The sequence below is a fragment of the Genypterus blacodes genome, unplaced genomic scaffold (assembly GCF_046128005.1).
Source record: "Genypterus blacodes isolate CSIRO-AG114 ecotype Tasmania unplaced genomic scaffold, CSIRO-AGI_Gbla_v1 ptg000156l_1, whole genome shotgun sequence".
NCBI classification, from domain to species: Eukaryota; Metazoa; Chordata; class Actinopteri; order Ophidiiformes; family Ophidiidae; genus Genypterus; species Genypterus blacodes.
The window spans coordinates 1,419,751-1,433,423 of record NW_027466957.1 but is presented as its reverse complement, the minus strand read 5'-3'; the positions used below and the strand labels follow the sequence as shown (position 1 = coordinate 1,433,423).

Here is a 13,673-nt window from a genome sequence, read left to right as displayed (position 1 = left end):
ATTTGTTAATGCTAGTAGCCATAGATATATAGACATATTATCTAACTCATCAAATTGTACACTCCAAGCCACTCTCAGGGGAAAATGCGGAACTATAAAAGTTACCAAAATGCTATAGTAAAGGTTCTGGTGTGTATGTAGAGTTGTCTTGAAACCCTGCGTTGATCTTACTTTGAAAAACGGATGTATTCACTTGTGTATCCTCGCGCTAACTTTGCCACGTTCAGTTTCAATGACTTTACCTTAAAGGCTAAAATGCGCGTGCAGCGTAAATGAAGGGGCGGCTGATTTGACGACGGAGTTGCCAAAGACGGCAGGATGGACCGCAGTTTGCAGACGTCAGTTACGCTCCGCAGGTCGGGTAGGAAGTACGGCGGACTGTAGGTGAACATGGCGATGGAGGTCCGTTTAAGGCGACAACGCGCATTTTGACCATATCTGACTTTTCTCCTGACAACATGCACATTTCGCTTCAGTAGCTTGACAAGCGATGTGACTGCAGATCGAAGTCGGTTGCTTGTAGCTTGCCTGGTTAGCTAGCCGTCCTCCGTGCAGCCTCAGCAGCTGATCAGGCTCAGCAGCCCCGGCTGATCAGCTGCAGCAGCACGCAGAGCTGGAAGACAACATGACGAGGCCTTGATGTCAATCAGCGACGGACTGTTCAGTCATCACATATAGGTACTGTATCTGTGTGTGTGATGGACGTCAGGAAGCGTCTTCACCACTGCAGTGCTCTGATTATAAAGCTGTCAAACTATAACCCGAACGTGAAGTATCGGGGTGTGTGAAGCGGGCAGGCCTGTGTCAGACGGGTCACACACAGATTTATGTGTCTTCTGATGAAATTGATTGATATACAGCTGTTTATGAAAGGCTGTCCATCATCTGGGCAAAAAGGAACAAGGGGGAAAATATTTGTTATTACGAAATCGTCCCATCCAAGTTTTATTACCTTGTTATTGGTCAGTAATCTAGTGCCTGTGAGCTACTGTGGTTAGTTTGGGTTTGGTTGGTTACATGTGTCCCGTCCACAGTCTCGTCTGCAGACATGGCGTCCCAGCTGCAGGTGTTCTCCTCCCCCTCTGTCTCCTCCAGTGCCTACTCTCGCTCAAAGAGGCTCAAGGTAGAGAATCCATCCTGGGATGTGAACAATCAGCCGGGAGATAATGGTTATTACCAGCATAGCCCCACGCAGGGTTCTGTGCCCTCCACCTCCGGCTCCAACTTCAACCCCGTGTACAACCCGGGGTCAAGGGAGCAGACGGTGGTGCGGGCGGCGGACAGCACAGGTAGCCTTCGCAGACCGCCCTCGTCCTCTTCCTCCTCGTCGTCCTCCAGCCGCCGCATCAAGGACGCGGAATCCTCCTCCCAGCCCTGCGACATCTACAACAAACAGTGCAGCTTGAAGAGGAAGAGCGAGGAGGTGGACAGCAGTGACAGCGTCCAGATTCTGGAAGAACTCTCAGCTCCTGTGGTGTCAAACCGCACCGGTGGAGGAGGAGGAGGAGGGGGAGGAGGAGGAGGAGGAGGAGGCACCACCACAGCGCAGTCGATAGCACATTCCACCTCCACCACAAAGAGCAGCAGCTCCCACAGCGAGGGCGACTACCAACTGGTGCAGCACGAGATCCTCTGCTCCATGTCCAATAGTTACGAGGTGCTTGAGTTCCTGGGACGCGGCACCTTTGGTCAAGTGGCAAAATGCTGGAAGCGCGGCACAAATGAAATAGTGGCAATTAAAATCTTGAAGAATCATCCCTCTTACGCTCGACAGGGTCAAATTGAAGTGAGTATGTCGTGATGGCAACAGAAGGGATTAGGAAGGGATCAGGTAGCAGTAACCCTTGATCACTGAACACATCTGTCTCCCTCCTCTTCCTCAGGTCAGCATCCTGAGCAGGCTGAGCACAGAGAACGCCGACGAGTTCAACTTTGTGCGCTCCTACGAATGTTTCCAGCACAAGAACCACACGTGCCTTGTGTTTGAGATGCTGGAGCAGAACCTGTATGACTTCCTCAAGCACAGCAAGTTCAGCCCCCTGCTGCTGAAGTCCATCCGGCCCGTCCTGCAGCAGGTGGCCACCGCCCTGATGAAGCTCAAGAGCCTGGGGTTGATCCACGCCGACCTGAAGCCCGAGAACATCATGCTGGTGGACCCTCTGAGGCAGCCGTACAGAGTGAAAGTCATCGATTTCGGCTCGGCCAGTCACGTGTCCAAAGCAGTTTGCTCCACCTATCTGCAGTCGCGTTACTACAGGTGAGGCGTAAGAACGTAACGTGTCAGCTTTCTACTAGTATCGGCTGAAGGGACGTCTTGTTTAATGGAGTCGGTCGTGTTCTCTGTGATGTTTCTGCAGAGCTCCAGAGATCATCCTGGGCCTTCCCTTCTGTGAAGCCATCGACATGTGGTCTTTAGGTTGTGTCATCGCTGAGCTGTTCCTGGGCTGGCCCCTCTATCCTGGGGCCTCAGAGTACGATCAGGTCAGTCAGATGGAGAGAGATGGAGAGGAGAGTCATGGCGGAAGGTGTCAAATCTCAGCTAACGTTGCATTTCCCCCCTCGCCAGATTCGTTACATCTCTCAGACCCAGGGGCTTCCGGCGGAGTACCTGCTGAGTGCAGGGACCAAGACCAGCCGCTTCTTTAACAGGGGCCCCGACTCCAGCTACCCCCTGTGGAGACTCAAAGTAGGTGGCTCTGCAGGGACGAGTCAACAAAGTCACTGCAGCTACGTCTGCCCTCACATTTTACCGTAAGCATACGACCGCAACGTCATGCTGTGTTTGTCTTTCCACAGACTCCTGCAGAGCACGAGGCCGAGATGGGGATCAAGTCAAAGGAGGCAAGGAAATACATCTTCAACTGTCTGGATGATATGATGCAGGTCAGGAGGTCGTCGTGTGTCTCAGCTCAGCTCCTGTCTTTGTCTTCTAGCAGTGATTGATGATGATAAGATGTTTATGGGTTATTATCGCCCTCATATCTGGCTGCAGGTGAACATGACAAACCTGGAGGGGACGGACATCTTGGCCGAGAAGGCAGACAGACGGGAGTTCATAGACCTTCTGAAGAAAATGCTGACGTTGGACGCCGACAAGCGCATCACGCCCATGAAGACCCTGAACCACCCGTTTGTCACCATGACACACCTGCTGCACTTTCCTCACAGCTCACAGTAAGCAGCCCGACGCCAAGGTCAAAGATGATGAAGAGTGAAGCCCAAGTATCGATAAGCGCGCTGATTCCCTTCTCTCTGTCTTCCTGTTTGATAGCGTCAAGTCCTGCTTCCAAAACATGGATATATGCAAACGCAGATGCAGCGCGTTTGAGAACGGGAAGAATCTGTTTGCCAGCAGCAACACGCCGAGCGCAGCGACCAACCTCACCGTCACCTTCAGCAGCCAACTCAACCAACACAACCAGGTACCGGCGCCGTGTAAAAGCCAGGGATCCGTTTGACTCCCGGGTTTTGGGGCGCGACGCATTGTTCTGATGTCCCGCTTTTCTAAATGTGTCTTCCAGATGTCCTCCACAGGGGGCCAGTCTCTGTCCTTGAGCAGCAATGTCCCGTTGTTGAACTACCAGCCCGGCCTCTACCAGCAGGCCACCATAAACATCCCCGGCCTGGCCCAGCAGAGCGTCCCGCTGCAGACCAGACCCACCCAGCTCTGTGCCCAGACCGAGCCCTTCCAGCAGACACTCATCGTTTGCCCCCCGACCATCCAAGGTGAGAGGACGTTAGGTCCCACTAAGCTCTAAGAATGTAGAAATCTGCCTCAGGCCTATCAACTTCATGTTTACCTCCATCTTTCCCTTCTAGGTCTTCAAACATCCAACAAGCCCTCAGGTTACCCAGTGAGGATGGACAACTCAGTACCCTTAGTCCCCCAGAACCAGTCCTCCCAGCCCCTCCACATCCAGCCCAGCATGCTGGCCCAGGTAGGACCTGTCGCTTGACCTCCGACCGTCTCTGTCCATTTGCTCGGTTACGTAAGTTTGTGATTGTGGAAATCTTCCCTCTACTCTGGTTATGTGTTCATTTCCGAGTTCGTACCGAGTCCGACATCATGCAGGTATTGTCGTATTGAGCATATTGAGCTGCCCCCCCCCCCCTTCTTCATTGGAATTCAGCAGAACGCGGAGCAGATCTGTTCCAAATGTCTCCTCGCCCCCTCCTTTAGTTCCACTCCTTCCATCATCCCCTCCACTTCACTTCCCTTCCCCAGGCCTCCTTCAACCCTTTGGTGGTAGCCAGCCTGTACGGCCCTTTGGCAGGAGCGCTGCCCTTAGGCTCCGTCCCGCTGGCATTCGGGTGTGGGGGCGGAACCCCTGGCGGCTTACTGGATCAGAACGCCTCCATGCTGGTAAAGCCACTGTCATGACACCTGCCTTCCTCTTGCCTTCCTCTTCCCCCGGTTTTTCTCTTTTACTTGCACGTTTCTGCCCTTTGCTCATCACATAATAACACATCTCTTAGGTTCCAGCGCTGGAATCTTTACTTCTTCCCTTTCACTTCTAATAAACTAACAGATTCCTTTTGGTTTCAGGTTGGCTGATTTGTAACTGGACTCTTTCTGTCCTTCAGGGCTGAGGACCTGCTGGCATGCGTGCTTGGCCTCCGAGGCTTAAGAACATGAATGAAGTGTTGTCCTCTTTCAGTCTTTTTACACAAGCTTGGTTGACCTGCCATGACGCATCGTATTTTCAACTTCAGGGGTCACTGACGCATGTTTCCTCCTCATATGTGCTTCTCTCTGCACAGGGTTAAGGCCGGGTCAGATGGTGGCCCTGAGGCGTCATCTTCTAGTCTTGTGCAAGTGCTTTGTTCTAAAGTTGAGATAGATGTACTTCCAGCTCCATATATGGTGCATTTCCCTCCTCTGCAGGCATGCCGGGTGTCTTTAGGCAGTTTGGAACCTCAGTCTGTATCTACAATCTGCATGTGGTCACACCTTTCCTCTCAATGTGCCTCTGTTAGAAAATGTTACATCATGACTTCTACTTCTACATCTACAGTATTCTTAGCAGGTTCTTTTCTTTTCTTCCATGTGTGTATGCATGCAAACAGCAGGGTTGGCCTGCAGGTACCCAACAGATCCTCATTCCTTCCACATGGCAGCAGATGCCAGGCATGGCCATTCATAACCCCGGGCCTGCCGTAGTCCCTGACTCGCCCATGGGAGCCCCCATCTCTGACAGCCAACAAGCCTCTGGCTGGAGGTGAGTTCTGCCAAATGTGCTGTGTGAGAAGCAACCGGGGGTAACGGGACGTTCAGTACGCAACAAACACAGCGAGTTCAAAGAGTTGTTTCCTTTTAGGGGTCGTCACGGCAACCAGTACGACAGCCTCAGCCAGCAGGACTCTGGCCCGGGCCGTCACCTCGCCTCTCAAAACCACAACTCAGGGGCGACTCACTCAAGGTCCCAGCAGGGCAAGAGGTCTAAGGCTCGACATGCTGAGAGCAGAGCCAGGTCAGAGGTCATGCACACACATCACACTGTGAATGTGATTTACAGTACTTTTCATTTTAAAAAGCAGGAAAAAGGATAAAAGAACCTCTACAGGCGTCAGTTCTTCTCTCTAGGCTCCTCTACATGTCGCCTACACAGCTGGGATGTATGTGCAGCTGAGCGTGTTGTTCCCCTGCAGGCCTGTGTCGTCACTGCAGCAGGCTGCCACTGTCGTCCACAACTCCCCCACCTTCGCCGGCGATCAGTCCCAGCCGATCGTCATCTCTGACACACCGAGTCCCGCCGTCAGCATCATCACCATCCACAGCGACTCAGAAGATGAAGATGACAGGAAGTTCCCTGCTGCCTGGTGAGGTCATTTCCTGTTGGGGACACTCCTTTGAAACAAATTTGGTCATGTGATGATGGGGCCAATTATCTCATTGATTCCTACTCCCTGTTCTCTCCTGCAGCTCTGGAACAAGCCAGCGGGCCAATGTGATCAGCTGTGTGACGGTGCACGACTCCCACGACTCTGACTCGTCCACCTGCAGCCCCCTGAGTCCCAAGAACAGCTCAGAGCCCACCAAGTCTCTGGCCATCGTAATGCCCTCGGTGAAGAGCCAGCCGGGGGAGAACGCCGCTCACAAAGCCCCTGCCGCCGCTGCCCCAGGTTCACTGCTGCACACGTCACATTCAGCAGGCCGCGTCTGAAAGTCATCACGGTGTTTAATGTGGTTTTGTGACGGCAGATCAAACTACAAGCGGCTCTGGAAAGTCCAAGAAGGGGTCGGCCCAGCAGTTCAGTTGGCCCGGGGATTCCAACACGGATCGCCTTCAACGGGCTGCGTCCAGCAGATCCCAGCCTCTTAACCTGAGTCAAGTAACAGCATTTAAATGTATTTGATGTCTGCTAGAGGGTTCTTTACCTTTTAATGTCAAGACTCACAGTAACCCAGTTTCCCTTTAATTGAGCTAATGATCTCTGTTGTTTCAGGTACCACAGGCGATCATGACGTCAGCCCTCGACCAAACAGGAAGCAGTAGTTCCCTGAGGCGGCAGCCCACATACCCGCCTCCTGTCTCCTCCCATTCCACCTACCGACTTCACGAGAACACTCTCTTCGGCTCGACCCCTAACCTGTACGCCTACCCTGCGTCTGCCGCCCTGGCCTCCGTGTCCCAAGCGGTGGACCAGATGCAAGGGGGCTCGTCCCATCGCCACGGCAGGGCCACCGGGGCTTACTCTTCGCTGGCGCTGTTCCAAAAGAACAGCACCCTCGCTCTGGGGGGTCCTGCTCTGGGACAGTACGGCAACATCCACCATCCCCAGCAGCAGCAGCAGAATCCGCTGGGGGGGCAGCCTTTCCACCGCTCCAGCACCGCCTACCAGAGAAAACTGAACCAGTACCCGTACCTGTAAAGGCTGACTGAGTCCACATTGTAGCCCTGCATGAAGACCAAATGGAGACCGAGACTAGAGCGGAGCACAAGCTCATCAAAAGCGACTGTGATCGGATTTGTTTTAAACTCATTGACTTCTCATTATTGTCCACTCCTTGTTTTTAAACGTTTCCCTGATGATTTGGAAAAAAATCTGATTAATCATAGAATGTTTTTTTAGATTTTTATTATTTTTTAAACATCTATTTCATCTCATTCTGTGTCTTTAGTTATGGCCCATGCTAACCATGTTAAGAGTCTTAATTGTGTAATTCCAGGTTTTAGATATGATGTGATGACAAAGCTGTTTTATGGACTTCATAGTTTGAAAATCGCATTCACACATTTACACACAATTGCCTTACTTACATAGGCAACCCAATTTCAATATATTAGCACAAAACACAACAGGCTTACATGAGGTGAATCTGTTGTTTGTTTCCGTTCTGAATGTGTCGTAGTTATGTTAACTGTACTATAGAAACAAATTTAGAAAGTAAGCTCTGTACTGTATGATGATGTGTCACTGTGTCCTCAGACGTTTCTCACTTTGTTGTTGTTTAGTTCAGAGCATTATTTATATTTATATGTTTAGTATGTCCAACTAAAAATACATTTCATTGGAGATTAAGTTTTTCTTATTTGTCATTTCTAAGGTTATTGTTAAGGTTGCATGTGTCTGACATGGAGTAGCATTCAAGAGAAGGTTTGCAGAACACCACACACACACACACTCTTGTGCGGTGTTGCTGAGTAGGACAGTGCAGTGTTATACAGTATTTACTTCGACGTGCGACAAACTACCATGATAGTGGAAATGTAAGCGCTCTTGTCTTGTGAAGTGACGTCGTCTGTGTAGTGAAGCGTGCACCTAAAATCTGATCGGTACCTCACTATCATGTAAAAAAGAAAAAGTAAAGCCATTTAGATTGCAATTATACGATTATTTTACGGTAATGCGTTTGAATTCACATTGTGAGTGATCAAATCTGACAAATGTGAGTCATGGTGATATGAATTGATGTTCAGTATGTAACCGTATATGAACAAATATTTGGTTTGGTGAAATGTTTTTACAATCCTGCGGTATTGTGAAGTGCTACATTTACATAGAACACACAGTGAACCTTAAGTCGTATATACGCAATAAAATCTTACCAAAACAATTCAGTCGTGGCTGACTTTGTGGCTGTTATTATGCTGTGGGATCTTTTTGCTGGCAAGCTTCGGGTCCAGTTGTGTCTTTTAATGAAATACTGAATAAGTACCGCCTCAGTTACATGAATGAGGCAATATTTCTTCGTCTTGCTGCAGGAGAATGAGCTTCTAGAGCGCCCCTCCCCCCCACGTTACACCGATCATATGTATTGTTTTATATGCATTAACAAAACAAGACAAAAGCACACGTGACGTACGAACATCAACATTTCACTCAACTTTATTTCAACACGCAGGAACTTAAACCGTGAGCAAAAACAAACAAAATATCTAAAAAAATAAACACCATGCACAAGCCGCATTTTTAAAAACACAACACAAAGAAAATCCAGCTTGTTTTAAATTAATAAGAATTATTTATTGTATATCTGCAATACATTTTATAAAGCTATGTCACATTCTGTTCTCATATATTTTTATCTTACAATTCAAAGAGCGAAAACTGTGGCAGGATCCAAACTAAACGGTAGACTGCAGAGTAAACATGTATCTTATTCAACTGGATGTCCATGCATTACAAACAAGGTGTGTATGATGTAACCAAGCACTAAAGTAACACGAGAAACACCATGTGCAGAAGAAAGCATCCGTTATGTTCACACCTGCTCATCCGAATCCTTCCGATGAAATAAATATGTTGAGAGCATGAAATGAAGATTGTTTGTAGTGAAGATACAAAAAGCAACTGTTTCCATATATTAGTCTGATAGACATTTAGTTGACTTGTAAATAAGAGTATATACACCATTAATATAGATCAACTATTTCTTTTTACTCTTACAGTTGTTGTTCTCTTATCTTTACCAAAGACAATCAATACCCTGTTTATTACTAGAAGGACGGATAAAAGCTTTACAAGGAAAATTGGCAATTTGACCATGGTGACTAATAATTAGTGTGTCAGCAGTAAACTTCATTCATAACCGATATCTCTGTTAGGGTTACTCCTTCAGCAGAATTATACAGTTTTACAATTTCATTCGACTAGGGCGTGTTAAAGTGAATATTTACACTGTATACACACACGCACACACATACATACACACACACACACACACACACACAGAGACACGCACACGGACAAACACACGTGAGCTAAAATAACTGACTGGCTGGTAAAAAGAGATCCTGCAGAACAAGCACGTGACCTAGCTGTGCAAAGTCTCTGTCACTACTGCACCAGGAAAGAGAAAATAAATCTACTATGGGTTCAGGTTCCTCATATACACACTCCCGTATGCATGCGAGGTGAGTCCGATGGCACACGAGGGGAGGGGGGGCAGAGCGTGATGACTTTGATAACAGTCCAGAGATGAAGGATGGGCGCTTTAATTGGGAATCAGCAGTGAGAAAAGCTGATGAGGTTAGGCGTGAAATGACGGGATTGCACGCTCAAACTTGTTATCGCCCGCAGGCTTATGGAGTCCCTGAAGGAGCAGGCTGGAGGGTTTCGCCGCCTATCCTCAGAACTCCTCGTGCACGTTCCTGGCGTAGTCCATGAGCTTGCTGCCTGTGAAGTACTCGCTGTACTTTAGGATCTCGTCCAGCTCCAAGTTGTGATTCTGGTTCTCGTCGGCCACGGCGATCATCTGCTTGGCCTCGTTCAAGGCGTTGTGCTCGTTCATCGGGTCCATGTACTCCTGCGTGGACAAAGACACGTACAATGATGTTAGAGAGGGACTGTCAGCGGAAATCAAGTTTCAGTTCCATGTTTGTATTGGAAGGACTGTTTGGAAACTGGAACTATTCGATTGTACATCAATCAGTGACAGAGATTTACCTCCAGTTCGTCCATGGTTACGATGCCGTCGGAGTTTGAATCAATAACTTGCTCAAATTCCTTCTTCCTCTCCCGGACCCAGTCATCGTCGATGTCCTGGGCCTGCTGGTTCTCCACCGTGCCCACGGGTAACGAGATGAACTCCGACAGGGACAATTTCTTATCGCCGTCCTGGTCTGCGAGTGAAGCGCAGGAACATCATTCACACACCTTCAACATCAGGATCCAGACACTAACAAACCAAAATGCGTGTCTGCAGTCTGTTTGCTTAGCCGGGATAGACAACTCAGATTTACACGAGTGACGAGTACATCATATGTAAATACACAGGATTGTACATCAACAGTTCAGATTTAAAGTACTGGAGAAACAAATATACCTAAGTCGCGAACGATCTCCTTCACCATGTACTTCAGCATGCCTCTGCTGTGCTCCGGGTGGAGGAACGACAGGAACTCCTGCTCGTTCAGCAACTGGTCAGCTGGCGGGTTGTCGGCCTGAAACCAGCGGTCTTTCAGGCTCTCTAGAACCTCCTGAACTACAGTGAGGGAAACTCTACGTGAGTATACAAGCACCGGTGATCTCCTGTACGTGCTTTAAAGAGATGGCAGTATCGTTCGTATTGTTCTCTACTTACTCTCCTCGTCCAGCTTCAGCTCTTCGTTCTTCTTGATTTTCTCCGCCGTCTCTTTCTCGTTGAATCCTTTGCTGGCCAGAAACTTGACTTTGTACTCGTCCCATGTGACATGACCTGTAGGGTTTGGACGTGTTGAAAGGTTGTTAAGGACACAATGTAAACAACAAACAACCTAAACTGTTCCTGAGAAGGACATTGAGATTTTAATACAGACGACAGAAGCCTGGACCCTCACTCCATCCCTCCCTCGCTTCCTTACCGTCACCATCTGGATCAACAGCATGGAAACTGTTCTTGTTCTCCTTCACGGCCTCCTGAAAATGCTCCTCCGTCTTCTCCATGATCCAGCGCTGCATCTCCTTGGCGCTCACACTCTTGTCTTTGTTGAAATCGACTCTGTGGGAGAAACAAACGTTTGAGCAGCTGATTGAGCTCGAGGTCATAAACATTAACTCAATGTCAATATTCTAGCAAATGAACCTAGCAGCAATTTGATCTTTATCTTTCTTCTACTCTATTCATTCAGTTCACTCAGTTTTCATTTCTGGTTGCAAAGGGGAACCTTTCCTCCCATTCCTTGTGGCCGTTGCAGGTTTGAATAAGCACAAGGGGCGAGACGGCATTATCTCAGCGCTTATTTGCGTGAGTGAATAATGTCGATCGCCAGCCGAGCCCGAAGGTTAACCCAACATTACGCAATCTATGTGCTAAAGGGGCTCAAAAGGTGGCAGGCAGCATTAAACCGGCACATATTTTCATGTATGAATATGTGTGATGTGTGGACAGGGTTTAGGAGAAAGCACACAAAGGTCCTGGAGGGTGCATTGCTATAGTTCTTATAACAAGGCTGTTCTATTACCATATAAAGTCAATTTAAGGAATAATCTTTGAGGATTTGTCATGTAACTTTCTTCCAGGCAAAAGAAATGTGTTGTCAGTAGAGAGGATTAGTCTTAGACATGCACTGGCTCTTCCCCTCATCACACAGTTTATCATTATTGGACCTTAGAATAACGCCACACTGGCCTGCAAACATTTGCTCCGTAAATTAAATATTTATAATACAGTGATAAGCATAATTAAGAGAATATGCATTTACAAGCCAAGTGACTCATTTTCAGAACACAAGTTCACTCTGAATACACCCGTTTCATGTTGCTGGGGCTTTGAACAGCAATCGACATTCTTATGAGTTCCAAACAACCTGATCAGCTGGGTTACTATAATTAACTACTGCCAGGAAGGCTGACACACAAAGACAGAAATAAAACCAAACATGGCTTACTTTGTGAAGATGTCAATCAGCTTCTTCCGGTTCCTCCTGGGCTCTGAGTCCTCATCAAACTCCTCCATCTCTTTACCCAGGAAAACCTCCTGATGGAAGTCCCTGTTCAGGTGGCCGTCCCTCTCCATCTTGAGCCCGTTCAGGTGGTCTGGGGGCTGGATCTCGTTCTCGTCCTTGCTTGCCGGGGTCTTCTCCTTCAGGGCTGACACGTTGGCCGGCCGTGCCAGCACATCCACGGTTTGGAGCAGGAGGTAAACAAGCATGGTCAAGGCCAGGAGGCTTCTGCGACACTCTTTCCCCCAGGCTGCCATGATGGGTGGTTGCTTACCCGGATGTTCTAAGGAAGAGATGGAGTGAACATAACGTCAGATTAATTTCAGTTTATGGGGCAAACAGCTATTTTTCTACTTGTTTTATTGATAATGACTTTATTTTTATTACACTACCTGCTCAACAACTCTGAATGACAATTACAGTGTAGAGTAGACCGCGAAAGTAAACAACAAAAGCTAAATAAGACCAGGTCGAGCCAAACACCGGTTCATAGAAGCGCCGGAGCAACACGTCACATCTTCCCCTGACTCAAATTACGTGTGTTTGGAACGCCGACTGCGCAAGTTGACATTTCGCCACTTGTGACGCCGTTATACATATTAGTATTATTATTAATCAGCAGCGTGGAAGGGAGCTAACGCGCTAGCCTGTCAGTTAAGCCTCGTCACGCTCGCGCTACGAATTATTTAATAGTTTGCTATATGCTAAGTGGCTAACTAGCGCGCGCAGGCTAACAACAACACCGTAGCTAACTGCGAGGATTACAGACGTAAACTTAGAATGAGGACGTAAAACGCTGGGAAGGACAAACCTGCCCGACTGCGGGAGTGACACCGAATCACCAAGGTAACACAATGAAAGGCGGCTGTGTATATTATAACTTACAGCTGGCTGCTGTTACCCGGGACTTCCTAGTTAGGCTGAGCTGCGGTGTCTCCGGGGAAGATGTTAAGACTCTCGTTCCACGATGTTTCGGTTTCTTCTCTCAGGGAGTGAAGTGGTTTGCACTGTAGCGACACAGCTGACTCTGATTGCACTTCCGAAAAGCACTGAACTCGCGAGAGTACAACCCACATCCGGTTTACACTTTCAATGTAAAATGCTGTACTGGATTTCTGCCGCACAGCACAGAAGTCTACGTTGAAATATTGTATAGACCTTTGTGACTTTTCAAAGAAACTTTGTCATTTTTCTAACTTATAATTGCCGCGTCCACTCGGTCTATTAAGTAGATACCAACATTGTACATATATGTAATATAACTACAAAAACCTGACTTGATATATCTTTGTAGTTGTCTTAGGTTTTAAAGATTGAACACAAACACACAAACTGTCACTTATATTTTGAATTTAAAATCACACCATTTCCGATTTTAATGCGTTTTCTCTGGCAAACTTGACGCTGCTTGCAGTATTGCTACGTTTTCAGGAAGCAGTAACAGCGGATAGGCGGATACAGAATTGGAACGCTCCCGTAGGTCGATTTTGTTGTGCTGCACGCCATTGCCTCTAAGTGGCGCTGTGGGCAAATGTTATATCTAAATAAAGGTTTTTGTAAATAAGTAACAATTTGTTAAAGCTGGGCATTCATAACTTGCTAATTTTCTTAATCAGAGGATAAGAATGGTAGATGACTTTACGGAAGAAAAAGGGAAGGTCCAAATGAACACTTTGGTTATTTACTGGATCCTGAAACATGCACTCTTTAAAAAAAACACTGATTACAACAGCACATTTAGTAATACACAGGTACACCCTTTACACGCAGTTAAATATTATGATTACTATACTTTGGCACTTTTTC

The 13,673-nt window shown here is 47.7% G+C and overlaps 2 protein-coding genes across 8 annotated transcripts; one reads left to right on the top strand and one right to left on the bottom strand.

Annotated features, from left to right (window-relative positions):
* Positions 1-299: 299 nt before the first annotated feature.
* hipk1a (homeodomain interacting protein kinase 1a) lies at positions 300-8,051 on the top strand. Of its 5 annotated transcripts, none has more exons than XM_076167100.1 (17): positions 300-678; positions 1,035-1,786; positions 1,884-2,257; positions 2,358-2,481; positions 2,567-2,686; positions 2,797-2,883; positions 2,993-3,174; positions 3,272-3,422; positions 3,522-3,726; positions 3,820-3,938; positions 4,226-4,363; positions 5,068-5,219; positions 5,319-5,471; positions 5,650-5,820; positions 5,924-6,123; positions 6,203-6,333; positions 6,448-8,051. In XM_076167100.1, exons 2-17 carry the CDS (start codon positions 1,049-1,051, stop codon positions 6,871-6,873), a joined length of 3,471 nt encoding a protein of 1,156 aa, XP_076023215.1. In that variant the 5' UTR covers positions 300-678; positions 1,035-1,048; the 3' UTR covers positions 6,874-8,051. The 5 variants fall into 5 exon arrangements, with proteins under 5 accessions (XP_076023215.1, XP_076023220.1, XP_076023219.1 ...); XM_076167105.1 differs by having other exon boundaries at positions 6,203-6,328; positions 6,448-6,634; XM_076167104.1 differs by having other exon boundaries at positions 6,203-6,349; positions 6,448-6,634.
* A 264-nt stretch (positions 8,052-8,315) lies between these two features.
* On the bottom strand, positions 8,316-12,900 carry sdf4 (stromal cell derived factor 4). Of its 3 annotated transcripts, none has more exons than XM_076167005.1 (7): positions 12,753-12,900; positions 11,814-12,150; positions 10,788-10,924; positions 10,529-10,642; positions 10,271-10,429; positions 9,892-10,067; positions 8,316-9,751 (listed from the first exon to the last, which is right to left on the bottom strand). In XM_076167005.1, exons 2-7 carry the CDS (start codon positions 12,122-12,124, stop codon positions 9,575-9,577), a joined length of 1,074 nt encoding a protein of 357 aa, XP_076023120.1. In that variant the 5' UTR covers positions 12,125-12,150; positions 12,753-12,900; the 3' UTR covers positions 8,316-9,574. The 3 variants fall into 3 exon arrangements, with proteins under 3 accessions (XP_076023120.1, XP_076023119.1, XP_076023121.1); XM_076167004.1 differs by having other exon boundaries at positions 12,769-12,849; XM_076167006.1 differs by lacking the exon at positions 12,753-12,900 and adding an exon at positions 12,260-12,665.
* Between the last annotated feature and the right edge of the window lie 773 nt (positions 12,901-13,673).

Bases quoted from the DNA above. Each gene is read 5' to 3' on its own strand.
- hipk1a (XM_076167100.1), top strand. From the start codon at position 1,049: ATGGCGTCCCAGCTGCAGGTGTTCTCCTCCCCCTCTGTCTCCTCCAGT. The intron at 2,258-2,357 runs GTGAGGCGTAAG...ATGTTTCTGCAG, and splicing joins CTGCAGTCGCGTTACTACAG to AGCTCCAGAGATCATCCTGG. The intron at 3,423-3,521 runs GTACCGGCGCCG...TGTGTCTTCCAG, and splicing joins AACTCAACCAACACAACCAG to ATGTCCTCCACAGGGGGCCA.
- sdf4 (XM_076167005.1), bottom strand. From the start codon at position 12,124: ATGGCAGCCTGGGGGAAAGAGTGTCGCAGAAGCCTCCTGGCCTTGACC. The intron at 10,643-10,787 runs GTAAGGAAGCGA...CAAACCCTACAG, and splicing joins TGTTGATCCAGATGGTGACG to GTCATGTCACATGGGACGAG. The intron at 9,752-9,891 runs GTAAATCTCTGT...TTGTCCACGCAG, and splicing joins TAACCATGGACGAACTGGAG to GAGTACATGGACCCGATGAA.